This window comes from Myripristis murdjan, chromosome 17 (genome assembly GCF_902150065.1).
Source record: "Myripristis murdjan chromosome 17, fMyrMur1.1, whole genome shotgun sequence".
NCBI classification, from domain to species: Eukaryota; Metazoa; Chordata; class Actinopteri; order Holocentriformes; family Holocentridae; genus Myripristis; species Myripristis murdjan.
Window position 1 is genome coordinate 21596281 of NC_043996.1, and position 26022 is coordinate 21622302.

The 26022-nt window shown below is 41.5% G+C and overlaps 2 protein-coding genes across 2 annotated transcripts in view; both read right to left on the reverse strand.

Annotated features, from left to right (window-relative positions):
• Positions 1 to 333: 333 nt before the first annotated feature.
• Positions 334 to 4676, reverse strand: LOC115375321 (RING finger protein 11-like). The gene is made up of 3 exons (XM_030074740.1): positions 4010 to 4676; positions 2521 to 2690; positions 334 to 2423 (listed from the first exon to the last, which is right to left on the reverse strand). The coding sequence occupies exons 1-3, from the start codon at positions 4130 to 4132 to the stop codon at positions 2252 to 2254; spliced, it is 465 nt and encodes a 154-aa protein (XP_029930600.1). The 5' UTR covers positions 4133 to 4676; the 3' UTR covers positions 334 to 2251.
• A 2824-nt stretch (positions 4677 to 7500) lies between these two features.
• The window catches only part of cacna1eb (calcium channel, voltage-dependent, R type, alpha 1E subunit b), a 47898-nt gene continuing 29376 nt past the window's right edge, over positions 7501 to 26022 (reverse strand). The window contains exons 20-48 of the mRNA XM_030074226.1: positions 23971 to 24747; positions 22117 to 22400; positions 21707 to 21839; positions 21389 to 21518; positions 20844 to 20903; positions 20575 to 20681; positions 20010 to 20021; positions 19570 to 19666; positions 19321 to 19481; positions 18974 to 19111; positions 17233 to 17434; positions 16817 to 16981; positions 16128 to 16238; positions 15918 to 15998; positions 15551 to 15670; positions 15352 to 15417; positions 15155 to 15246; positions 14126 to 14300; positions 13891 to 14018; positions 12635 to 12731; positions 12434 to 12539; positions 11877 to 11984; positions 11333 to 11433; positions 11118 to 11224; positions 10903 to 11002; positions 9978 to 10079; positions 9330 to 9465; positions 8965 to 9134; positions 7501 to 8025 (exon numbers count right to left, since the gene is read on the reverse strand). Of these exons, the coding sequence (XP_029930086.1) occupies positions 7501 to 8025; positions 8965 to 9134; positions 9330 to 9465; positions 9978 to 10079; positions 10903 to 11002; positions 11118 to 11224; positions 11333 to 11433; positions 11877 to 11984; positions 12434 to 12539; positions 12635 to 12731; positions 13891 to 14018; positions 14126 to 14300; positions 15155 to 15246; positions 15352 to 15417; positions 15551 to 15670; positions 15918 to 15998; positions 16128 to 16238; positions 16817 to 16981; positions 17233 to 17434; positions 18974 to 19111; positions 19321 to 19481; positions 19570 to 19666; positions 20010 to 20021; positions 20575 to 20681; positions 20844 to 20903; positions 21389 to 21518; positions 21707 to 21839; positions 22117 to 22400; positions 23971 to 24747 (4591 nt within the window). The remainder of the gene's footprint in view (positions 8026 to 8964; positions 9135 to 9329; positions 9466 to 9977; positions 10080 to 10902; positions 11003 to 11117; positions 11225 to 11332; positions 11434 to 11876; positions 11985 to 12433; positions 12540 to 12634; positions 12732 to 13890; positions 14019 to 14125; positions 14301 to 15154; positions 15247 to 15351; positions 15418 to 15550; positions 15671 to 15917; positions 15999 to 16127; positions 16239 to 16816; positions 16982 to 17232; positions 17435 to 18973; positions 19112 to 19320; positions 19482 to 19569; positions 19667 to 20009; positions 20022 to 20574; positions 20682 to 20843; positions 20904 to 21388; positions 21519 to 21706; positions 21840 to 22116; positions 22401 to 23970; positions 24748 to 26022) is intronic.

Below are 26022 nucleotides of genomic sequence, written 5' to 3' on the forward strand. Positions count from 1 at the left end.
GGCAGTCTGGGCAAATTTTCTCCCCACCTGACAGAGGCAGTGGAAAAATAAAGAAAAAGTATTCAGCATGACTAACATGGCTTGAGCTGGCTTGCATGTCAGTCAGATGGAGGACCCTGATTATGTAGTCACGTTTTCAATTCCACTGCCAGATTTTGGGATTGCATTAATGAAAGGCCCAATGGAATATTTTCTAATCATGTATTCAGTAATCTCCCAGCTCTGTAATCATGGCAGCATAAAGCTGTACCTTGTAGGCGGTTGCCAACGTGTCCATTTTTGGCGAGCAGGGTAAACTGTATTCTTTGATTTAATCAGACGATACCACACGTGTGTGCTTTCTGATTTATTTTGTTTACATGAGGGCTAGTTAGCCTTCCAAAAAAACAAGATTAAAAGGAAATACCATTAATTTTCAGAGGCTGGAATAAGTTTAAACTTAAGTTGCAAAACACTGCAAAAGAAAGCTCAACAGAAAATACGTTATCTTAACTGTAACTATCACACCTTTAGAGAAATCTTTCATACTCTGAAATTCAGTCGGGACAGAGGTTTGCATAGTCAGACTTAACCCAGTGTAGTAGCTATACAGTTAAGATGGTTAACCTACTAAATACACAAGTGAGTCTACACAATAATGACCAAAATGTCAAGGTAGAGGGTAAAAAAAAAAAAAAAGGAAAAACAAAGGACAGCCACAGTATCACCAAACAATGCTGCAAGTCAAAGGAAAGCAACCTGACTGCAGCTATTGCTACACTGCAACAAACAAACGAAAACATTGATCATACAGTGTATTACAACATCAATAAAGAATGTGATGCTGATCTAAAGGTGAGAGGATTCAAAAAGGAGACAGCAGAAAATTCACCTTTTCTAAATCTAGCCTATTTTCTCTCTCCAGTTAGAGCAAACCTCTGTCCCTTTACTTACACACTGAGCACACAAGGACTGAGACAAGCAGAACAAACCGGAGGCTCACGCCACTGAATCACAGATATCATGAAATACATCTTCAGGCTTTCTTCAATGTGATGACTGACGACTGACAGCAATGATAATACCTTTATCAGTTGTAACTTAACTTCTGCATTTCAAGAAATAAAAGGAAAGAAATATTGATAGTGCAAGGTTATAGGTACATATATTAATATATTGTTTCCATTATTATCCTATAAATAAAGTGCAAATCTCTGGATCAGATGAATGCGTGTGCAAGCATTTCTAAATTTTAGACTGATCTGCCTGCCCATGCATAATGAGCCCTTTACATTGGCTGCCAGCTACTTTTCAACTCTTCGGGTTAAACATGTTAACCTTACACAGTGACGCTTTAAACTGTGTGTTTTCCCTTCAAATAAAAGCTTTTTTTTTTCAATCTCTGGCCATTTGGAATGATAATTGCGCCACCATGGTCAAATGGAAATCACAAGAATGTCACGTATCCTTGATCTCCATCAAACGTACGCCGTTTGTTAGACTAAATTAAGGATGAACTTTGGGTGATTTCTGCACTGCGGGTGCATACTTTGTTGAAGTCCTGACTAAGGAGAGCAATAAATTCAGTTTCTTCTTTATCTAACACTAAAAGTGTAAACTTCAGTCGTTGCAATCCATGTCTCCAAAGTGCAGGGCCTTTTAAAGTGAGAGCATGTTAGGAGATTCGACCCAAATGTAGAGAGTCTACTCTTACCGTCGCCTGGTGAGGCCTTGAATTGAAGCTAACAGGTTTCAAACAACACTTCAGGACAACATTTGGTCAATAATTCAGTAAGCTAATCTGCCATTTATATGACGACTGACGGGGGGTGAACAGTGTCTGTTGGGACAGACACACCACTGAGACCTGCTCAAGTGGGAATGCAGTCATCCCAGACAGCTCCCTCCAACACACACACACACACACACCAACACACACATACACACACATGAACCAAAGTGCTCACTGTCAGCTGCACACTATTTCAGAATAACAGACACACACAAACACAGTCATGCATGGTTGTCTGAAGGTACAGTTGTCTGTTTAACGTCAAGTTAGTGTCAGACTGAGGGACACGGAAGGCGCTATGTGTGATTTTGTTGATTGAATTCACTAGTGCTAGAACAGTGTCTCGTTTTAATCAACAGCCAGCACAACTTGCTGTACAAGAAGGCAGTCGTTGGGTTTGCATGTGTGTGTGTGTGTGTGTGTATTTGGGGTCGGAGGGGCCATGTTCGGTCTTAGCGCTGGGAGAGAAAGAGTGGGAAATCAGTTGGTCTCATAGGTGGAGAGCAGAGCAGCGTCCACAGGCTCCATGCACGAGGGGCAGGTGAAGGACCTCATGAGCCAGTCGTCTATACAGTCCATGTGGTAGATGTGCATACAGGGCAGGAACCGGATGGGGTCTCCATACACAAAGTCCATCATACAGATCACGCATCTGCAAAGGGACGCACAAGATTCGTTACGTTACCGCTACAGCTTGCAACCTTCCTCACTGTGAATAAATGACATGCCACACTACAAAAACTGCTCACTCTCTGATCTTTTTCTCGGAGCCATCCTGGCCTCCGTCGTACATGCCCTTGGGGAGGTGCTGGATGAGGCCGATGCGCTGAGCAATGCGGATCTGCTCCTCTTCTGTCAGCTGGGTGGCCAGGCGGGCCTGACTCGGGGTGGGATGGTACATGGGCATGTGAGCCTGCTCCTGGAGACAGACGGAGGAAAACCCAAGATAAAAGACAACAGTTAAAAAGTGGAAACAACAAACCATTACTGAAAATACACTCAAACTGATACATATTAATCATGCAGCTATAAAATGAGAGAATTGTAGCAAGCGTGTGTTGACTGATTAACCCTTCCGTTACCTTCAAATTTACTACGTTTTTTTTTTTTTTTTTTAATCAGTTGGGGTCAATTTTCCCCATGGAATTTAAACCTCCAGAAAAAAGATTACAGTGAAAATTCCTACTCAATTTTATGTGTCAGGTATTTTGTGTTTCTTGTCGACTACTTAAATAACCTTTTAAATCAAACATTCACCCCCTTATACATCCAGGTTTTTGTGGGAATCATGTTTTTCCATCCCAAATGTCATATTTAGTCAGTGGTTCTCACACTACTACAGGTGTGGTTCTGTTTGGTGAGGGCCCTGGAGCAAAGCACAGTTTTTTGTAGACTATAAATGGCATGTTTCACATTCCTCAGTGTCCGAAAACACAACTAAAATGTAAATGTGTATAAAATGTTATATGATATTTATCATGTTTTATACAGCTAAAACAGCCTGGTGTCAAATTTACACCAAAGAAACACCAATACATACAGAAATGTGTTGAAAACATGGTCATGTTAATTAGGAAAAGTCATGAAATATGAAGCCAAAAAAACAAAACAAAACAAAAAAAAACATTATTAGTATCTAGAGGCATCAAACACTGAATGAGGTCAAATTGACAAGGATAATAGGGAGGTTAATTAGACCAAAGACTGGGTAGTATTAACGTTTTGTGTGAAAGGGAGTGCCAGCAGGAAATAACTATAAGCTGTTTTTCATACAATGTGGCATGAAGTGGCCTGACAGGCCGAGCCCTTTGTGGGAACAAACCAAAGCAGGCCGAACAACAAAGCAGCTTTTTATCAGGAGCAGAAAAAAACTGCACGGTATGGACATTCTTGGCAAGTCAACGTGCAACATTGGAGAGACTGAGACGAAAAAAACAAACAAACAAACTAAAAAAACATTTGGTCACAATAAAGCATACTGCTGCTCAGGTTACATCTACAACCCATACATAATTGGTGCACAGTATTTTAGTTAATACAGGTAAAACAGGCGACATGGTTAAATCCCATTCTTCTCTTCCACTTGGCTGGCAGCTCTGCCTGTACGTGACCGACTGCACACATCAGTCCACAGGCGCCTCACTACGGAAACAGAGACTTTATTCCACATTTACAACAAACCCTGTGCGTGTTAATGAGCTGGAGAGCGGCCGGGAGGTGCAGCAGGAAGCCTCTCACCTGGTAGGGGGGAGGCGGCTCCATGTCCGGCTCCGGCCCGTCGCCGTAACTCGCCCTGTCTGACTGGGACTCATGAAGCAGAGAAATGTCGTCCGATGTCGGAGATTTCAGACAGTTGCCCATCTCTGTCTTCTCTCAGTCCTGGCTCTGCGGCTGGCTAGCTGCTCGTTGCTAAAACTTGCTCTCGGTGGCTAGTGTTTTTTTTTTCTTTCTTTCTTTCTTTTCTTTTTGCAGTCCGAATTTTTAATTGGATATGTCAAGAAACCAAAACAAGTTAATTGTCCGCCACTAAAGCTACCGTGTGCATGTTGTTAGACTTGTCGAGGTGAGGTGTCAGACGGCCGGGCAGCTGTCCCTGCTAGCCGCTGGCCGTCTGAAAACATCTGAAAACAAAGAGCTGCCCTGCTAGCCGTCTAGCTAGCTACTTGTGTGCTAGCCAGCTGAGCGACTTCCCTGCCAAGTATCGCTCATTCATCGGAATAAAGGCGAATTTCGACAAAATGTCTAACTTAGCGACAGCTGTGACTCTAACACAAAGCTGAATAAATGTTGCGCTGTGGCGACATCCCCCCGTGTAACTTGGTGAATGACATGAAACACAGTTTGCCTCGTCGCTAGCTGTTTCTTCCAGCAGAGGACATGACGGTCCATTGGATATGACGTACCTGCCGTCATTTGTTTACGCTCCTCTGGCTTTGGCGTTCACTCTGCGCGATCATTGGACGATTGTTTTGGACGTCAGTGCACGAGAAGACAGAAACACTAGGCGTGCACGCGCGCGCGTGATCCACAAGTCTGCCTCTCTCAGATGCCACCATTTGTATATGTATATGTAAGACTTAATTTGTATATGCAGGACTTTACTGTGCAATAATTCATACACCTAGGACTAAATTTATACTGTAGGACTTAATTTATACCTGTAAGACTTAATTTATATATGTAGGACTTAATATATACATGTAGGACTTTACTGTATAGTAATTCATACATGTAGGACTTAATTTATATATGTAGGACTTAATTTGTATATGTAAGACTTAATTTGTATATGTAGGACTTTACTGTGCAATAATTCATACATGTAGGACTTAATTTGTATATGTAGGACATTACTGCGCAATAATTCATATCTGTAGGACTTAATTTATATATGTTGGACTTTCAATGATTTACACCCTTATTTTTTATATATAGGACTTAATGTATACATGTAGGACTTTACTGGGCAGTAATTTATATATTAATGACTTAATTTATACCTTTAGGACTTAATTTATTCATGTAGGACTTAATTTGTATATGTAGGGCTTTACAATAATTCAGTAGTGCAGTATCCCCAGTGTATGGTGTATTTAGGTATATTTTTTACATATGCTCAGTTTCTTATTTCTGGATTTTTTTGTTGTAATATTTTGGTAGGATTAATGCACATATTTATACATGATGTACATAATGTGTATACTTTTTTACAACTAGGATTAATGCACAAAGTAGGATCAATGCACGTTTCTACAAAATGCACGTTTTTTTTCCCCTGCAAATCTGTAATGCACATATTTTTATATTTCTTATTTCTTTTTCTGTTTCGTATAATTTCACTTATACTTATGTTTTTCACTTGAGAATCTGAGTAACTGCAGCTGACCCAGTTTCCCAAAGGGGAATCAATAAAGTATTTCTGATTCTGATGCCAAAACAATGTGTATTTATCTCCGGTGTTTACAAAGAGTATGTTTACAAAAAATACACAGGGAGAGTTTTCCCAGTTCACTTATAATTCATATTTAGCTGCAAAATATTAAAATCCCTGTATGAAATGCCCATTCAATTTGAGGTTAGAGGAAATGAAGTCATTACTGGGCTGACAGTGGTTTGATAGTTTTAGTAATTTCATAGTTGATCAGTCAGAGTGGGTTTCAGAAAACAACACAAGCAATAAGAGTGCAACTTGAGGACACTTTTATTTGTATATACAGCTATTGTACACATAAAAACCAACAAGTATTTGCATTCCAGGAACTTATGATACAAATCTCCATGTTTTTTTGGTTAAGTGAGTTTCACAGAATTGGCCTTTCGTCAGGCGAATAAAACAAATACAAATACCTTAAAATGAACATTCCAAAGACTCCTTTACCTTTAAAGCTCATCAGCTTATAGGGTTTATTTTTCCCTCTAAATGTTACAAACAGCATAATTTTTCCTGTACATTATTATTAAGTAATAGAGTAATGTTTGTGAAGCAATGTGTCATGGTGTGTCATGTATTCTACAGTTTTTCTACAGTCTTTGTCTGCAATGGTTCATACAATATTCACAAGGAAGAAAGAATAATTAAAATAAAAGATAATTCGTTTTTCATAGTATTGGTTCATTGTGTATTTAATTTGTTGAAAGATAAGATTCTCTGAGTCAAATGGTAAATATAACAGTTGGAAAATTCTTGTTTTTAAGATTGTAATGTAATTTAATAAAAAAAAGAAAGAAAGAAAGGAAAATACTTGACCTTGAAAGATGTTAAAAAAAAGAAAAAGAAAAACATCGGTTTCAGCATTGGTGAAAGCTTGGCATGATTTAATGACGATGCAGAGGTTGACTGAAAGTACAAATAAGCATCTCTTCTAATTTAAAGATATTCTATTACTGTATTCATACTTGACAACTTATTACGTTCAATACCAAAGGGGTTTAAAAAAAAAAAAAAAAGAAAAAAGAAAAAACAATGGTGGAAACGAGGCATTTCTGTTCTTTCAAAGATCTTCTGCACATTCATTCATACTGTAAAAAAAATAAAATAAAATAAAATAAAATCCAGCATTATTGAGTGTTACTGTATCCACATTGCCTGGCTAAGTGTCAGATCCCTTCTTGATGGCCAGCGGTGCCGATCAGGGCTTAAGAAATGGCAGCCAAATATGTAACGATGGTGACCACAATGTATTTACAAAACGCTGAATTTAAAAGAAAAAGGTTTCTCCTTTTGCACATAGTTACATATTCACACACTCCACAGACAAATACTGTTAAGAGCAACACTGAATCATTTTTAGAAACACCTTCAGAAAGGACAATACCTATTGACACAAATGACATAATTCTATCCATTCACCTCATTGATTTCCCACATCCCAAGACTATTTATTTATTTATTTATTTATTTATTTATTCATTTATTGTATATTAGTTTATTATTACTCTCTCCCATCAAATACAAGTCAGGGAATGAACCTCATTTTTTTTGTCAGTGTTTGAATGTGTGAATTGGCAACTACAGTTTCAGGAAGTACTGTTCTTAGTTTTTTTTTTTTTTTTGATTCACATTTTTACCAAACATCCAAAGGCCTCACAGCTTTGAAGCGTTGATGCAAAAAGAGTCACGTCGCCCCTCTCTCTCTCTCTCTCTCTCTCTCTCTCTCTCCCTATACACTCTTGTGTTCTCTAACACTTTTCGGGGACTCCCCTCCTCCCCTGGCTCTGCCGCCTCGTCCCTAGCACCTGTCGTCCTCCTCTGTGTCGCTGAGTGGATCGCAGCCCGAAGCGGAGACAGTCTGTGCCAGGCGTTTCCGGAAGTGTCCGTTGGGGACCTGCCAGCCAGTCCGCAAGCGAGGGCGGGCCGAGCTGATGGTGTTTGAGCGTCCCAGGCTGTGGGCCACAGCGGCCTCGAAGGTCAACGTCTCCATGGGACCAGAGGGGTCGGGGCTGTGGTCGTCCTCCTGTGAGGCCAGGAATGGCTCCGACGGGTAGCGCCGAGGCGGGGACGCGTGCCGGCTCGCCTCGCTCCGTCTCTCGCTCGTTACCCCCTCTTGACCCTCCCATGTGGGCTTACCCCGCCTCTGGGTCTCTGGGCTGCCTTGTTCGTCGTCGTCTTCGCCGACGGAGGGGTGTGTGCGACACACCAGTGGGGAGTAGGAGATGTGAGGGCGAGAGCGGGTCGGGGTCTGTGATAAAGGCCGTCGGCCGCTGGGTGTGCTGGACTCCGAGGTGGACGGCACTGGACTTTCTGAGCTGTTACCCTGGAGACAGGAATGAAACAAGAAATAAAATCCTATTTAGCTGATTTTTTTCCAGTGCATTTTCTGGCTTATCAAATTTAACTTGCACTCAGGGTTTTTTAAACAGAGAGAGTGCCTATCAAAATGAGCAATTTTAGGGTTGAACTGCATTAAAAACCTCAACTGGAGCATGTACTTTTGGTCAATGCTGTGTTGCAAGGTAAGAAATTAACTTTTTAGAGGGCTTTTTTTGCCCTGTTGATCTGATTTTTGAGGGCATTTTTTGGTCCTTTTAAAACATTATATTTGCACTGCATACTGGATTGTAAACACTCAATTTGTACCACTAAGTTTTGATTTATTTTAAATCATAGTGTACCACACACTGCATACTTCCTTCCCACTGCTGGAAGCTGGCAGCAAGCCCAAAACAAGAGGATGGAGCTGTTTTCTCTCCTGCCTTTCCCCAAACAGTCTATATTCCTCCCCTCAACTGTGGAGGTTTTTGCAATATTGGTTGTTTTAGTTTTTGTTGATATATTGTTTTATGTAGGGTCAGTATTTTCTACTTCTGCTGGCTGTGCTATGTGAACATTTTGTACTACTTTGAGCCACCTACTTGCTTGTTTTCTGATATAAAAATGCTTAATTTTACTGGCCAAGGATGCAATGGAAAGAAGTTCCTGGTCAAAGACTCCCACGAATCACCTAGAGTGGTCTAACAAGGACAGTAATGGCATTCATGTGTGAAAAAACTCTGAATAAAATGTGAACATGGTGAAATGCAAAAAATGGCACTTCTAATTAACAGGGACATCTTTTGCTTTCTCATTTTCACAGATATTTTATGTACTTTCAAACACATTTTTGCCTCCAGTCCCTGTTCATTTCTGACCCTGCTGTGTAGTTGTCCAGGTTCCTGAATTAATAAGCAATTATACAAGCTCATTTGTGACCTACCTGTTTATCTTGTGGGTGTGCTCTCTCTGCACTGGAGGAGCGTGAGGGCTGCAAGCTCCTTTCCTCTGAGTTACAACGAGATGTGTCTGGAGAGAGGAGGTGACAGCGCTCCTTGGACCGGCCACGCTCTCGGTCCCTGTCACCCTGCTGCCAGTGTTCAGACCGAGAAACTATAGGACGCACAGCCAAAAGAGAGTCCCACAAAAAACATATATAATAAGCGAAGAAGGGATGGAAAAAGACAAAACACAAACATATTTTCTTGCTCAAAATATGACTCAACATAGCACAGTCATGGGTGACTAAATAGAGCATATAAACACGTTCACAGCCTGATGTGAAATTGATGTGTGAACAGGACTAACCAGCGGCCTTGTAGCTCTTGTGACGAGGTCGATACACTCGCTCTGGACTTTTCTCCTCCTGCCACAGACCATTTACCCGCTGATCCGCAACAGTGGACGCTGAACGCTTCATGGAACCACTTGCAGTTTCTGACTGCTTATACACGATCACACACACACACACACGCACACACACAGACACAGACGTAGGGATGCACATGGCACATGCATAGAGAATACATTAAGCATATTCGACTCGATTAAGACAATAGTGGACCAGTGCAGAGGTTCTTTCTGATTCCTTCCCATGCTGTTTGGTGAGTGTAATATACATAATACAATGGTGATGTTTAGTTGCTTCTTTCCTCTATTCTGGACAGTGAAACTGATGGGAGAGGTTGAGGTAAGTAGTTGCGGTATCAGCATCCCAGGATCATACGCCATGCTGAGTGACTAAAAAACCTTAATCAGACACCCCAAGTGGCAAAAGACAAACAGTCCAAAGCCCTATTCACTGGGAAGTCAAGTGTATTGCTTCGTCTTGGTCCTAGATACACGTGCATAAGAGGCACAAGGCACTGTGGCATTAAGAGCCCATGCAGCCACTGAAGTCCTCAAGATCCAGCACAGAGGCTTAGTCATGGAAGATGTATGTTCAGAGGGCTGTACCTGTGACTCTATAGCCAGACGGGGCATGGAAGAGGCCCGCACACACAGGCCCCTCCCTAGCGGGAGCTCCAGTGGGGCTCCAATCACCCTACACTCCCCCACCTAGGTGAGCACAGAGACAAAGAGAGGAGGGCAAGGAGAGACAGCACGAACCAGGCTGGTCCATACAAGGACTGCCTCTATACGGACTTCCAATTCGGGAAAGAGAAGGGCAGAAAAGCCATTTCATCATTGGATCATCTATCATAGCCATCACCATCGCCATCCAATCAAAAAGCCATTCCAGCCAAAAAACGAGCAGCAACAAAGAAACTTAGTTCAAGGAGAAACAGTCAAAAACAGAATTGCATAAGAGAAGTGAAGAGTGGGAGAGATGGAGGAAGAAGAGCAAGAATAACAGCATAAGCGGAACATTTTACAGGGAATGACAGAATCAATATTTCAGTCCGGAAGTACATACAGTCATGCATGTTCAGATCTGGATGCACCAATAGCTACACAAACAGAGCCAGACAGCGTAATCTGTCTAAAGGCAGAAGACATTCCTCCGGGAAAAAATTTAAAAAGGAAGACAAACACTAATATATGGGCACTGAACTTGAATCATTCCTCTAGCAAACACTGCAGACCAGTTAAATCAGACAGTACAGACACAGCAGAACGTCAACAATCAGACAGTCTGCCTTTGCTTTTCCAACCTCTACATAATCAAGGACAGGAGCACAGAGAGCTAGCGATGCCGTGCTCTGCAAGGCATTAAGAAACTGACTCTGAAAAGTCACAATAGCATCATCAATTCAAATATATTTATAGCTTTTGTGTGGTGCTAATGCTTAAATTAATGTTTGTGGCTGGTGAAAGTCTTTGCTGTAGGGTGTGACTCTGTTATTAATGTTTGTTTGCTGTTGTTGGTCCTCGTTCTTACCAGAGACTGGTGTTGACTAGGATCAATGTCTGAGGTCATGGGCTGTAAAAATAGCTCCTGGGGTGAGATGGGACTCAAAGCCACAAAACCTCCCCTGGTCCTACATTGGGACAGAGAAAACCAGTGAAAACAGAGCGTGCGCATGGACTCAGACACATAAACACAAACACACACACACACACAAACATGCAGACCGGCGCACAGCACAGACTCACAGGGCCGAGCCAGCGCTGTGGGCCATCATTGGGAGTGGCTGGGTGTTGGAAAGAATGTCCTCAGGGAGGGTAGAGGCATCCAGACGCTTGAACATCAAGCTGCTCTTCTGAATAACACAGACAAAACAAAATAAATAAAAAACACAGGCCGGCGAGGTTCTTTCAGGTGACCCAGGATAATGTCGACGGAAAGTAAAATATCATGCTGAGCTGACCTGAGCCTCGAGTTGCTGCCTGAGCTTCTTGGCTTTGTTCTGTTTGAAGTAATCCATTATCATCATCGAAGCGTAGATCTTCCCGACAGTCATGTCAGTATCTGTTCAGGCAGAATAAATATACTCCTAAATACACACACAGACAAATACTACATTAACTGCTACTGCTTGTTTCTGGGCTTTAAATTAGGGCTGAACAATTTGGTAAAAGGCATCACATTGCCCCTGTTTTGACAGATACTGTGATTGTGACTCACAAGTTTAGTCGGCATGATCATTTTTTGTACCATAATTTTCACTGAAAAAAAAGATTAAAGGATGATGATGTATTAAACATGTTTCCTTATGTCTGGAGAATATGATTCTCCATCTCCACAACACTTCATTTATGATGCTATTTTGTCACACATTTTGCCTTTATCAAAAAATCACAGCTCCTTTGATTTGAATATTGTACTTGGCCATATTGCGATTTTGCTCATAATTTGATTAATTCTTCATCCCTGCGTTACACTGCCAGTTGCCTCTTTAACTGGAGCCAGACCTTTGTTAATAGGCACCAGGAGGTCCAGGGTCTTCTGGGGCAGGTAAGGCCAAATGACACTGATCTCCTTTTGTAGTTCAGTATCCAGAGCAATGCGGTCCTCACCACCTGCAACATGACATTCATGTACACCACGTATTAGGGCAGGGCGATATGTTTGAAATCAGTATCAATACTCGAGTAGTTTTATAGTAGTACATATCAAGATATGACTCATACATGCAAAATCACTGGTTAAATAATCAAATTAATGTTCATACGATGTGTGATGTCAAACAAAACTCTCAAATATTTCATGCCTACTTTTGTAAGAATTTGTAAGTTAAAATATGATTATAATCAGTTTAAAAAGCCGAATGGTGTCACAGTATTCCAAAATTCACCATTTCATCATGATACGATTCTGCTGAAAGGCAATAAGCAATATTGAATAATTGCCCAAGCCTACCTCATATGCTGTAACACCTTGGCAAATAGATTATACAACTTCACTTGATGCCATAACACATGCATAATACACACCCACATACACAACATGCTCATCAGTAAACCCTGACCTCGAGCTATTTTAATCTCCAAGGCTGTGCGGATGAGAGACATCAGAGTGGAGGTGAAGTGGACAGTCATGTCTTCATCCACAGGCATGTTCATCAACACCAACCTCTGAGAACAGGAACGGGGGGTGGGATTCGCGTGATTGTTTTCATTAAATCAAGTCTCTCGTCATGAATAGGAGGAAATGACAGGACGTTCAGTACCTTATAGGCGATCTTGGCAGGACATTTTTTCCCCAGGCCCAGAGGCGGTGACATGTGGGTTAACATCTCATACATGGCAGTGTAGTGGATACGACCACTGACAGGGCAACGATGAATGGATGAAAAGTGAGGGGAAGGAGAAAGAGAAGCAGAAGGAGGAGCGGTTAATGAAGGGTTTGCATACTAACTCGCATCTAATCAAAACCACAACAAGATGAGGAGAAATCGGCTAGTTTCCTCTCAAAGCTCCAGTGCCTGACTAAATGCAGAAACAATCCCTCTTGTTATCAAAAGTATCAAACCATTTTACGCTTCAATTTGCTTGTAAATCACGCTAAATAAACCCAGACTTTAATGAGTGCTCTGATTGGCTGACAATATTGTACAGTTGATGAGGTGCCACATTGTCTTGCTGACAGTAGCCAGCAGCCGTGTAATCTCCAACTCAAAGAGAGAGAGAAAGAAAGAAAAATGAGAGATCGCTTAGGGGGCTGGCGAGAGCTATGTAGGCTGTTGTGGAATGACAATGATACAGTTATTTGCAGTCTCTCCCATCCATCCTTGAGCTTGATGTAAGAAAATGTTTTTTGTTTTTTTTTTGTTTTTTGTTTTTTTAATCAGACTCGCACATGGAAATGGAGGCAGAAAAAAGAAAGGGGCTTTGTCTGTGTGTTTGGGTGCACGGGTAAAGAGGAAACTGAGACAGAAGGAAGAGGAAATATACCTTGTTGGCTCATAATTTCACAATTTGATGACAAACAAAAATGTACAATAAAGAAACGCAAAGCCACTATAGGCAAATGTAATTTAATTTTGTTATTAAGTGCAATTATGGGTGCCTGCCTGAAGAAGAAGTGTATGCTCATGTGTGGCCTCTAGCTGTATGTTAGTATCAGGCATGGTGTTCTGTATTTGCTTTTCTTATTATAAGCAAAATTAAATTCCATTTGTGATAGCTACAGTGGCTTCCACTCTCTTTATTGTATGACTTTGAGGGCCTGTTAGGAAGCCACTGTTTTCTGAGTATATAAGAAATTAGGTAAACCATCAAAATCTGAAAAACAACACACAGTGTGTTATAAATTGACAGCTTTTCCTGACTACATTCAGTTCACTGCACTGGATGTTTTTAGCGTTCACATTTCACACAGATAGACTGCCCTCTGCTGGACAGTCTCAGAACATGATTGATGGGCCTGTTCAAACTTTAAAAGGGGAAAATATAGATAAGGGTTGTGAATTTTAACAGGCCTCACCATGCGGCACGGTCATACTCTCCCCAGATGCGTACAAACTCGTCCAGGTGGTGCGGGCCCAGTATTGAGGAGTCTCGTGTCAGATACTCAAAGTTATCCATAATGACAGCCACAAACAGGTTCAGCATCTGGACGTGACAAAGCAGGTCAGACACTTTGAGAAGAACAGCAAAGACATATGTAAAAAGTTATGAGATATTTAACAAAAATGCATTTGTTTTCAAAGAGCCCTGACCAGAAATGAGCTGAAGAAGATGAACGAGACGAAGTAGCAGTAAGCGAAGTCGGTCCCACAGCCTCCTTCGTGGTCTGGAGACACGGTGAGGGGGGAGATGGAGGGATCTGGCTCACACTCCTGACCCCCCAGACAGGAGAGCATAATCTCCTGCCAGGACTCCCCTGTTGCACTCCTGGTGGTTTAAAAATGACACAAAGACGGCTACTTGATATGCCAATCAAATTAAGATAATCTTTAAAAAAAAAAAAAAAAAAACAATTACCATAATAACAGTGCCAAGGGTGCACTGTGCAAAACTGTTTAGGGTTGATTTAAGTGAGGACTGTTTAGACACAAGAGACAAAAAATGTGGAATGAGCATATAATTTGATGGGCAATGGGGGAATCGCTGTAACATTGAAATGCATTCAGTCTTTTTGCAGGCTGGACATGAGTTGGTAATAGGCTAGAAACTGTCCCTGATGGCATGCCATAGCTTGGCTTGCCCCACAATTTGCTATGATATCATACAAGCATGAGCCAATATGTTGTTTTATCTTGAAAAATGTCCCAATCATTTTTTATAATCCATTATTTTTTTTCTGTTGCTGATCAATCAGAAAGCTGCGAAATAAGAATGTTTTGTCAGATTCTGATTGATTGATTGCCTGATTGCAGCACTTGAGCTTCCCTCCCTCAGTGTGATATCAGAGGAAAATGGCCACTATGTGAATGTGGTCTGTTGTAATCAACACATCTGAGGAAGACCAACCAAGGTCGAAATGTTGTCTTCAAAAATGCTGGAGCAGCACGCTGTTGTGCGGTACTTTACATTTACATTGTTGATTTTTGTCCTGCACCAGCACCGAAGGTGGATGTGCACTGAATTTTTCTCTCTTGAAATTACCTGCTTATTCCACATTTTCGGCCAGCTGAGTCTTAATGATCTCCACATCCCCCACTTTTTGCACAGCGCACCTTTAATTTAAATATATGCCCACGTAGCATAATGTGTTTTATATTTTCCAACAGGCTTTGATTGCCCACCTGAACAGCAGCATCAGAGCACTGAAAAAGGTCTTAAAATTGTTGTGCTGGTTGATGTGACTCTCATCATTCAGCTTGATGTTTCCAAACACCTGCAGAAAGTGGGTTGCTTTCAGCGAGATTGAACTAATGAACCCAAATCTGATTTCTCTGATATTATGCAAGAGAGCTTAATATCATTATCAGTTATAACATACCTGCATTCCAATAATAGCATATATGAAGAAAAGCATTGCGATAAGAAGACAGACATAAGGAAGAGCCTGTTGGGAAGGAGAGAGTGGATTACTACTTGTCAAAAAGGAAAAAAAAATGTCTTATTTTCTGAAAAGACATCATCTATCTGTGAGAGATTGAAAATGGTATGACAAGGAAGCAGGCTAAGAGATATCTGACCTTGAAGGATTGTACAAACGTCCACAGTAAAATACGAATGGTGTAACCCTGCCTCAGCAGCTTGATCAATCTGGCGGCTCGGAAAAGCTTCAGGAAACTCATGTTGATGGTGTTCACCGACTGGGATAGACACACAAATCAGAAGAGAGAGAGAGAGAGAGAGAAGAGAGAGTGACAGACAGAAGGGAGAGACAGACTATAAAACACAGATGGTGGGATTCATCACAACATGACTTAAGTTGTGTCCGGAGGCAGGGATGTAACACATGAAGAAACTTGGAGGGAAAAAAACTGAGCTGGCTATTTTAGGTCACAGCCCTGTGAAAAACGATAGTGATGTAGCAAAAAAGCCTTGGCAGTGGCTTACCTGTAAATCCACAATTATCTCAGTGATGCTGCCAAGTACAGTGATGAAATCAAAAATATTCCAAGTATCTCGAAAGTAGTTCTGGGGGGAAGAGAAAGAGAAAGCACTATACTGTACCCTTCATGGAAAAATGCACCTTTAAGGGAGGCGGATTTTGGTCCAAATTGCCCCTAAGCCTTATGCGGTTTGTTTTATCAGTTTGATACTCACCACAAATCCAAAAGCCATGATCTTGAGTATGCACTCCATCGAGAAGAGGACTGTGAAAGCTGTGTTAAGATGCTTTAGCACTGTATCATAGGCTGCCGGGGCTGAGTGGTACTGAAAGGAAACCACAGAGAGGGCTGCACGGTCAATCTGAAATGCTATCTCTAAATTGAATATTGATCAATTCTTTTTTTTTTTTTTTTCAGCCTAATTTCAGAGTAAAATATATTCAGCATTACCATGTTCCTTTGTGCATGGTACAATTCGTTTTCATTATACTGAACGGAAACTAAGCAAGAGACAAGCAAACAAACAACCACAAAAAATGCTCAAAATTCACACATGCATATATATCCAGGGGCATACCACATATATCTCGTTATATACTATAAAAGGCTGTTGAGTATTTTCAAGGTGACTATTTCTCCTTTGTGAGAAATTCTCACTTAGAATAATAAACTCCACTTAGGTTGCCACACATCTTTTCCATCATTAACATATGAAAACACTATTTAATACATTTATTCCTTGCAATTCTCTCAGCAGTTTTCCACCCATTTTTTTTTCTTTTTGCTTTGATCTTCCATTGCCTCAAAAAGGCCACATGGGAATATTGTGTGGTTGAGGCTACTACAAAAGTATTCAGCGTTTGATTAGCATTTTAATGAAACATGCTGTGAGTTGTACTTTACCTTCATCATGAGAACCACGGTGTTGAGGGCAATCATGACCAGCACAGTGTACTCAAAAGAGGGCGACGCAACAAAGTGCCAAAGTCTGTACTGGAAGGTTTGTCTGTTCTGGGGCATGTAGCGGGTCATGGGCTTGGCGCTCATGGCAAAGTCAATGCAAGCCCTCTGATGAAGACAGAATTAATGAAACATAAATTCACAGCTGAGCTACCAGAGATAAGTGTGTCATTGTGAGTGAAAACAGTGTAAAAAAGTTCTGAAGTTAAGATGCATAAGTTTGCAATGAAACCCGAGCCATAGCTTTCGTCCTATGCAGTTTGCATGAAAAGGTGTGCACGTATCTGTGTGTGTTTGAGTGTGTGTTTGAGTGTGTGTTTGAGTGTGTGTTTTCGTGTGTACGCTTCACTGCTCCACACCTCGTTCTTCTCCAGACTGCACTCCTGAATCATCTTGTCACCCTGCTCCTGGAAGGTGATGATGATAAGAGCCACAAAGATGTTGACGAAGAAGAAAGGGAAGACCACAAAGTAGACGACGTAGAAAACGGACATTTCCATGCGGTTCCCTCTGCTGGGACCCATGTTCTCCTCCGTAACATCAGTAGAGTGCTGGAGGACCCTGGCAGGAGAGAAGGAGACAGGACATGAGAGGAAGCATGGAGTAGGAAAGAGATTCTGGCAATAAGAGTGTGATATTATTCAAGTAAAGATGGTAATGTCTAGCCATTTATATGGTAGCTATTATATCTACACAAAGCAAGAATATATGTGAAAATACACCTGTTAGGTTACACCACAAAGTGAAGCTGCAGAAAAGCAGATAATTCTGCTCCAACTAATCAAAACCCTGCAGATTTGCCCTTTTTGCCCAAACAAATGTCAGATGTCAGGTATGGTCTGCTCAATGTGAAGGACATAATGAACAACAGCTTACAGTTACAACTAAATGACAAATTAGTTTTTAACCTTTTTAGGTTTTTTTCCATGGAACAGTGTACACCTATTTGAAAACATACACTACATGGACAAAAGTATTGGGACACACCTCTTAATCACTGAATCAGGTGTTTAATTCAGTCTCACTGCCACAGGTATATAAAATCCAGTAGCTAGCCGTGCAGTCTGCCTTTACAAACATTTGTGAAAGAATGGCTCGTTCTAAAGAGCTCACTGAATTCGAGCGAGGTACTGTAATAGTAATGTAACAGGATGCCACCGTTGCAACCAGTCAGTTCAAGACATTTTTTTCCCTCCTAGATATCCCATGATCAACTGTAAGTCGTATTATTGCAAAGTGGAAGAGTTTGGGAACCACGGCAACTCAGCCACCAAGTGGCAGACCACGTAAAGAAATCCTTCCAACAAGAGTAGAAAGAGTAGAAGCTGTTGTAGCTGCAAAGGGGAGACAAACTCCATATTAATGCCTATGGATTTTGAATGGGATGTCATAAAAGCCCCTGTAGGTGTAGTGTGTACGTGTCCCAGTACTTTTGTCCATATAGTGTATGCCCAAAATTAGTATTTCCTATATTTTTTTCTTTTTTTGTTTAAAGAAAATCCCATAACTTTTAATTTCTGGAAAATGGTGCAATTTTAATGCCGTAGAAGTACATAAAATGATTAGAAAATGATCATTTTTTTGGTGTTCATAACAAAAAACACACTTCCTTTCCCTGAGACACCATTACTGCATCCCAGTCACTGGACTTAACTTGGAAGAATTTGCAATTTCTGACAGCTCATGCACTTTCTGTGCTCATTAATGTCCAAACTGCTTTACTTTTTTAAAAAATTATGTCCCGCCCCCAAAATCCTGTTTCAATTCGAAAATCAACTAATTAGATCAGTAAAACATCATCAAAAAGTTGTCTCTTTGAGACTTTAAGAGCAAAGTACAAACGTCTGTGTGCTCCGCCCAGAGAACAGTGGAACCCACTGCAAAAAGATTTTCATCTCAGTCTCCACCACTACTGCCAAATATATTCAAGTTTAAGTTTATCTGGATTAATTAATCACTGAGGTCAAAGAAATGTATGTCTAGGGAGTGTGCAGCTTTAATGACATCATATCACGTGATTTCTCAGTAACGACAGTTAAATCTCCTTCTGCCACTATAACAACAAAGTGTGATGTCGCTTTGGACTAAAAGTGCACTCACTGAGGCCATCCCTCTCCAGTGGAGACGGTGAAAAGTGTAAGCAGGGCCCAGCAGACGTTGTCATAGTGGAACTCGTGTCTCCTCCACTCCCTCCTCTTCACCTCCTTTTTGTCTCTGCTGTAGTCAATGTAGTAACCTCTGCAGGGAACAGAGTAGCCCACAGGTAATTGTTTCATTCAGTTCACCAGCGGCTTTAATGAGGTGACACTAATGAGGCGATATTAACATGCAATTTGAGTTTTAAGTAAAGCTGTAAATAAGAGAGCATCTTCATGTATATTTTGAATATATGTGTATCCAAATCACTGCCAACATGGATTGTAGGAGCAGCACAGATAACTACTCACTGGCATTCTTTCTCCGTATTCTTGGAGCCGTCGGTGCAATAGAAGAACTTCCCCTTAAAGAGTTGTACCGCGATGACAGCGAATATGAACATGAAGAGCTGGTATACAATGAGGATGTTGAAGACGTTCTTCAGAGACGTGACCACACAGTCAAAAACAGCCTGCAGAGAAGGAAGAGAGGAGTCTGTGACAGATCGGCGAAATCACACAGAATAACGATGTTGGATAGATTGTGGGTATTCATGGTACCTTCAGTTTAGGAAGTCTCTTGATGGTTTTAAGAGGCCGTAGGACCCTCAAAACTCTGAGGGACTTTATTGTCTTGATGTCTCGGCCTTTGTTATTCCTGTCAACATCGATGCACGACATTTAGGAACAAGTGTGCGCTTGCAAACTGACACACAAGGACACATGCATGGACGCTTTTGAAATCAGTGGGAAAAAAAACGTAAAAGCACAACACCCGTTTAAGTACACTTAAAAAAAACACACGACTTAAAAAAAAAAAAAACAGTATGAGGCCTTGAGAGTATTTGAATCCCAGTAAAGGATTAGCAATTAGAGGACATACAAAAATTAACGAAAAAGCAATATCACATTGAATAAAACAAGGGGGAATAAGAAATGTCGAAAGCAAAGAAATAAATGAGAGGCTTATGGTTGAAGTGTGAGTGAAATGTCTGATTTACCCCATCACATTCCTGGTAGCCCCAACAGTGATAAAATCCACAGGAACAACAGAGAAATTGAGGCATAAAGAGAGATACACTGTGAGCAAAGCTCAGAGGATCACAGCTATATACACAACAGAGAAATTAACACACAGTCTTCTACAGTGCAAGAGAAGGCAAAGGCACAAAAAGGTCAACAAGTTATTGTCACGCTCCTGCTGGGAAAGACAACAAGGTGAACCTAGAGATTTCAAAAGCTTTCTAGAAACCAGTGAGCCATAGTCTATCCATGCCTCGAACAGCTTAATAAACCCAAATAAATCAGGTAAAAATCCGTCCTTTCTGCTTATGTAAGGCTGTGATACACAGCTGAACCTGGGTTACATTTTCCACAGGACCATGCCTCACTCCACATTTGGAGTCTGAGTTGCCCCTTTCTCAATGAAAGAGACTGCATTTGCTTGAAGCTGCAAAACAATGTCTTTGAGGGAAGGTCGTTTATAACATGCTGTATGCTCAAAGATGATTTGCTGCAGTGACTCAGTTATTAGTCATCACCAGGCAGCACTATATTGTGACTCACGTCAGAGCAAAGGCGATCAGAGCTCCCACCACCACAATGAAGTCCAGGATGTTCCACAGGTCTCGGAAATAGGAGCCATCGTGTAGAATGAGACCCTGGTCTATCATCTGGAGGACAAACACACACCCACACACAGACGTATAGTGCAGACAAGCACGAGCACACATTAAATACACGCTGGGAACAAAGCCTCACTAAATGAATCCAACTGAAATGGTGACGTTTTTAAGGTGTTGTCAAAGCAAAGAAAATGTATTTTTGTCTCCCACCTTAATGATCATTTCAAAGGTGAACACTCCAGTGAAGACATAATCAAAATACCGCAGGACCTGTGTGATTCAAAACACACAATAAATAAAACAACACTTTTATCTATGTGGTGTGCTCTTTTCCTCAGCAGCACCTGAGTACAACACAGGTACACGCACACTCAGGTGCTGTTTGAGGAAATGAACCTGTAACCCTCTGGTTAGCCTGTTTCTCAAACCTTAAGGTACACCTAGAACTTATATAAACTGGGATTTGGGATATTGTAATATGATATGGCATAAGTCTTGTCTTTTCCTTGTTTTAAAGGCTGAGTTACAGTAAAGTGACAGCAATTTTATAAGACTGTCCTAACTGTTCTGTTATTTGCCTCATCATACCCACATATCTTATGAAACCATTAATATCAATATCACGGTATTTGATCAAAGATATCATGATATTTGATTTTGTGTGTATTACCCAGTCCTAATGTAATCATTTCCATGTACATCTGACTTCACATCCTGACTGAAATTGAAGAAACAGAGATATATTTTAATCTCACCTTGTTTCTGTCTGAACTGGTACACACAGGGTCCTCAGCAGCCAGTGCAATACTGCTGGCCACGATCACGAGGAGGATTGTCATCTCAAAATAGCGCAGAGTAACCACATAGTGGCAGATCTTTCGAATACTGTGGATCAATAAGAGCAAAGATGAAAACTGTTGACCGAGCTCGGTGGCTGCGGTGTATTCAAACACACACCAAGAGCACAACGGGGCGAATCCTTTTTCAAGGCGAAGCATTTGACAAGTAAACACAAAGTGAAGAACAATACAATTCATCTGATATGTGAGTCAAACTTTTTTTGGATGTCTTACGGATTGGAGGCCTTGAAGATGAACATGCTGTCTGGAGCGACTGGTTTGGGAGGAACGGGCACCTCCTCCTCCTCTGTCTCCTCGTCTTTCTCTCTCAGCTCAGACTGGAAAGCCTCCAACTCTTTGCTGTTCACTAATGCCCAGACAGAGGTGTGAGAAGAGGGAAAAAAAACTGTTTTAGCTCCACTTGGATGGAAATTACAAATAAAGAACCATGTGAATCATCGCCATAATTAATTCATCAGGAAAGACTAGAAGTGTGACACTCTATCAGATGTCAGGAACACCCACACTCAGCAATGCAGAGTGATATTGACACTGAATCACGCCGCACAATGCAGCAGTGAAGGAAATGAGAGCGAACGCAGTGGAAAGTGGTCACCGGGTTCCCATGAGCCCAGGCCGCGTACCTGTCATGGGAGTGAGCTCCAGCAGCGGTTGTGCGGACATTTCAATGACCACGCTTCCCTCCTGCTTCGACTTGCCACGGTTCAGAGAGGCTGGGCGGCTCTCCGAGTCGATGACCCCCACGTTGAACTCTGTGGCCTCTACGGCGGTCTCCACTGGGATGTTGTGGCACAAAGGCTCGTACTGGTCAGCCTGCCCGCCCTCACCCTGCTCGGTCCAGGAACAGTCCAGCAGAGACTGGTCACACTGGGGAGGCTCAGGAATGTCCCCACCAGGCACACTGACCCTGAAATGGGAAAAAGAACAGGACTCCAGTCAGATCAATAGTGGATTTTAGCTGCTCCCATAATCCTTTGTTCTACCAGCTGTCCCCATCAAAACACTGCTGTTCGAACATATCAAGGACAATTTGATACTGCTGTAAGTTAATGATAAAAGTTGGCATTAATGTTCATCAGACATTTTCAACTTGTGAGTGAAACACCAACCACTGTTAATTAAAATTAAAGCGTACTTAAATGTGTTTTAACATAAATTCAATCAGGGAGATTATCCTCAGCTCACGGATCCTTTTGCCTCCGTCCACACTAGCCTATCAGAAGCTGCCCCCGATTTCTGCAGGCTTTTTGTATCCTATCAGACTCAGCTTCATTTTATTCCACAGGTTCATTCATATTTTTACTCCTCCTTTTAAAGCACCCTCTTCTATGGTATCTTCCAACCAATCAGCTCAACCAACCAATCAGAATCTGTGGTTCACACTCATCTATTTGTCTTACATTACACATTCATTGTATGTTTGTGCTGTCATTTCATTCTGGTCCGGTCATGCATCCGCCCCACCACCACCTGTGTAAAGGCTCCACAGAGCTTCACATGGCGGGAAATCATGGCATCAACCATCTGCAGGAAAATCATGTTCAGTCAATCTTCATGTTCAATAAATGTTTTGTTTTATTCAGCAAAGTCTCATTTTGTTCATTCAGATTAGTCTTTCCTGTTTAAACTGATGTTTGATACCTAATGTTACCAAGCCAACTGACACAACTCAAGTAATCCTAATTAACACTGGTTAATTAAAACAATCTTAATTAAGATTAATTGAGCTATGACAATTAGCTAGGTACCATTAATGATAGCTATGATTTGAGTTGTTCATGCTGGCCATTTAATCCATAATTAGGTTAGCATCCATAGCCTTATTGATGACTACTGATTGTGATTTGACCACAGATTGTTAACCACGTAACACACTGGTGATGCAATGTGTAGGTTAGGACACTCAAGTCTAACAAATTTCAAGGTGACGGTCTTTTTTGAGGGAATCGTGTACATTCAAGTCATTTGTTTACATTTATTGTCCATGTCAGGGTCCTTATCATCCTGTCAGGGTTCATTTTGCAGCTACCTGCACATTATCATTTACTTAGATTTCATTTTACAAACTCAAGTGTCAGTATGACGTGATATATCTTGAAAACGTAGCACCTACAACCACTTTTTATCTGATATCTGTTACAAAGTGGTCACTGGAACAACTGGTAAAGCAAGCAAAGCACAATGTACTTCTGATAACATGGAAATCTGTTCAGAAGAAAGATTTTGTGTTCAAGAGACCAGAGTTAGAGGTGTTACTTCCTTAAATTAAACTGCAGAGAAGGATTAAGAGGTGCGATCCTCTCACAGATAAAATGTCCAAAGTTTAACAGTTAATTATGGACACTTATCAGACAATTATACAAAAGGAAAAGGGTTGTACAAATAATTTAGTGCTTAAAAGAGACTGTTGGGCATCATAACTATTATCTGGAAATTAAAAAAAAAAAAAAAAAAAAAAAAAAATACATGAGGCCTACCTTCTATGATCATCTCCGACCTCTGCATATGGGTTGACAATGCAGGCTCCACAGTCATCTTGGACCGACCCTCCGTCTGCCTCTGCTTTCTCTCTCTCCTCCTTTTCGTCCTTCTCCTCCCTCTCATCGAGTGTCTTTCTCTCCTGGCTGAGTGATCGTCTGGCTCTTGCCGCCTCATGCGGTGACTGTGCACAGTCGAGGCTCTTGGCCTCAACACGAGCCTCGCGGTGACGGTGTCGCCTGTGCCGCGCCCCTTCTTCCGGCCCTGCGGTGGACCTGAACTTACGGGCCACCCTGTGCCTGCCCCCACTGGCGGGCTTGTGGTTAGCCCCTCCCGCTCTGTCCTCATTCAGGTTCAGCAGAGATAAGGGTTCAGCATCCGGAGGTTCAGGCATGGGGATGGCAATGGACATCGGAGGTTCTGGCAGGGGCATGCCCACAGACATGGGGGACTCTGGCAGATGTGCTGGGCTGGTCTCGAGGGACAGGGCGGGGTCGTGATGGGCACTGGTGGGAGTTTCGATGGTGTCCTCCGTGGGACTGCTGAACAACTCCTCTCGGCTTGCCATCTGGCGCCGCTTGCGTAGCTGGTTGGCCCTCTGCTCCCACACTGACATGTTAACCTTCCTCCTCCTCTCTCGACGGTTGGCGAAGGCGCTGGAGCCATTGAGAGGCTGCTCGTCGGCGCCCCCTCCTGCGCTCTCTGGCTCCTCTGGGAAGTTAGGTCGGCCTCGGTGGATGGCACGTTTCCTGTATAGATATGGTCGTCTTCTCCCCCTGAGGGGCACAGCATACCTGGCATCACTACGGGGCAGTAATGGGCCCAAATTTTGAGGAATGGTGACAACAAACATTATCCTTATAACATACTACTCATATAAAACGTATGAACATGAAAATTGCGAGAATCGGCAATTTTCTGTGAATTGATAATGTTAGTTGATTATTAAGACAAATAGATTCCAATGGAAAATATATGCAAAATACAAATGTTGAATATTTTGTGCTAAAGAATACAATGGTGTCTAAAAATTCAAAAAAATTAAAATACCTGGGAATTAAGGACAGAAAACCAAACAAAAACCACACAACAAAAGGGGAAAGTGCAGGATTAAAGTACAGAAATAGTGTGATGTCTAGAAAACAATCTCTATAATTGAGTAATCAAGGGAAAACTCAAGGGAGAAATTCTGAGTGACAGAGATGCATACAACTTTACTTACTGGTAGTCAGATTCTTTTGTTGTCCATGTAATCAATGAGTGATTATTTGAAAACAAGACATTAGTGTTTTCCAACATACACAGAACAATTGCTGTGACACAGTCCAAAATATGTCCAAAGCTAGCATATAATGTAAACGAAAGGTATCCAAATACCAGTTACCACAGATATATGTATGTATTCACTCTTAAGCCCTAAATCAAAGAGGTTGAGAATGAATATTGTATAATGTTTTCATCCAAGGCAACAATCACTTTATGTCCATTTTTGTCCTGAGAATGTATTTTCATAATTTAGGTGGATATTGATTTGGATGCTAACAGCTTATCATGCACACAACATTTTGGTCAGTGCCACATAACAGGCATAGAATAACAAAGACAACATGATGGGACCAGCATTACACTAATACACATCAAAAATGCCATCTTGATTGCTTTGACACGTACAAGACCAACATTCAAATATGTAACATATAAATGATACACTGAGACAGTCAATGGTACACAGTTTGGGCAGTTAACTCACTTTGTGGGTAAAAATATGCCTTTTCTCGGGCTTTGTGGAGAGAAAGGAGTTGAGAGCATTGATTCACCATCGCACACATAGTGTAACTGGGAATGTGTTTCTTTGCATATCCCTCTGAGACACGTGAACACATTTAACCAAAGGAGTTCAGAGCTGAGGGTCAGACTTTTTTTTTTTTTTTTTGGTCCCTGCAGCAGCTAGGGGTTCAGCATCTTGCTCAAGTGCATTTCATCACTGGCTGTTGCAGGAATCGATCCCATTACCTTATGGGACGGTCACTCTAACCACTGGATCAATATTG

Coding starts and splice junctions, on each gene's coding strand:
- LOC115375321 (XM_030074740.1), bottom strand. CDS start 4,132: ATGGGCAACTGTCTGAAATCTCCGACATCGGACGACATTTCTCTGCTT. Junction 2,691..4,009: donor AGCCGCCTCCCCCCTACCAG/GTGAGAGGCTTC, acceptor GTCTGTCTCCAG/GAGCAGGCTCACATGCCCAT. Junction 2,424..2,520: donor TCCGAGAAAAAGATCAGAGA/GTGAGCAGTTTT, acceptor GTCCCTTTGCAG/ATGCGTGATCTGTATGATGG.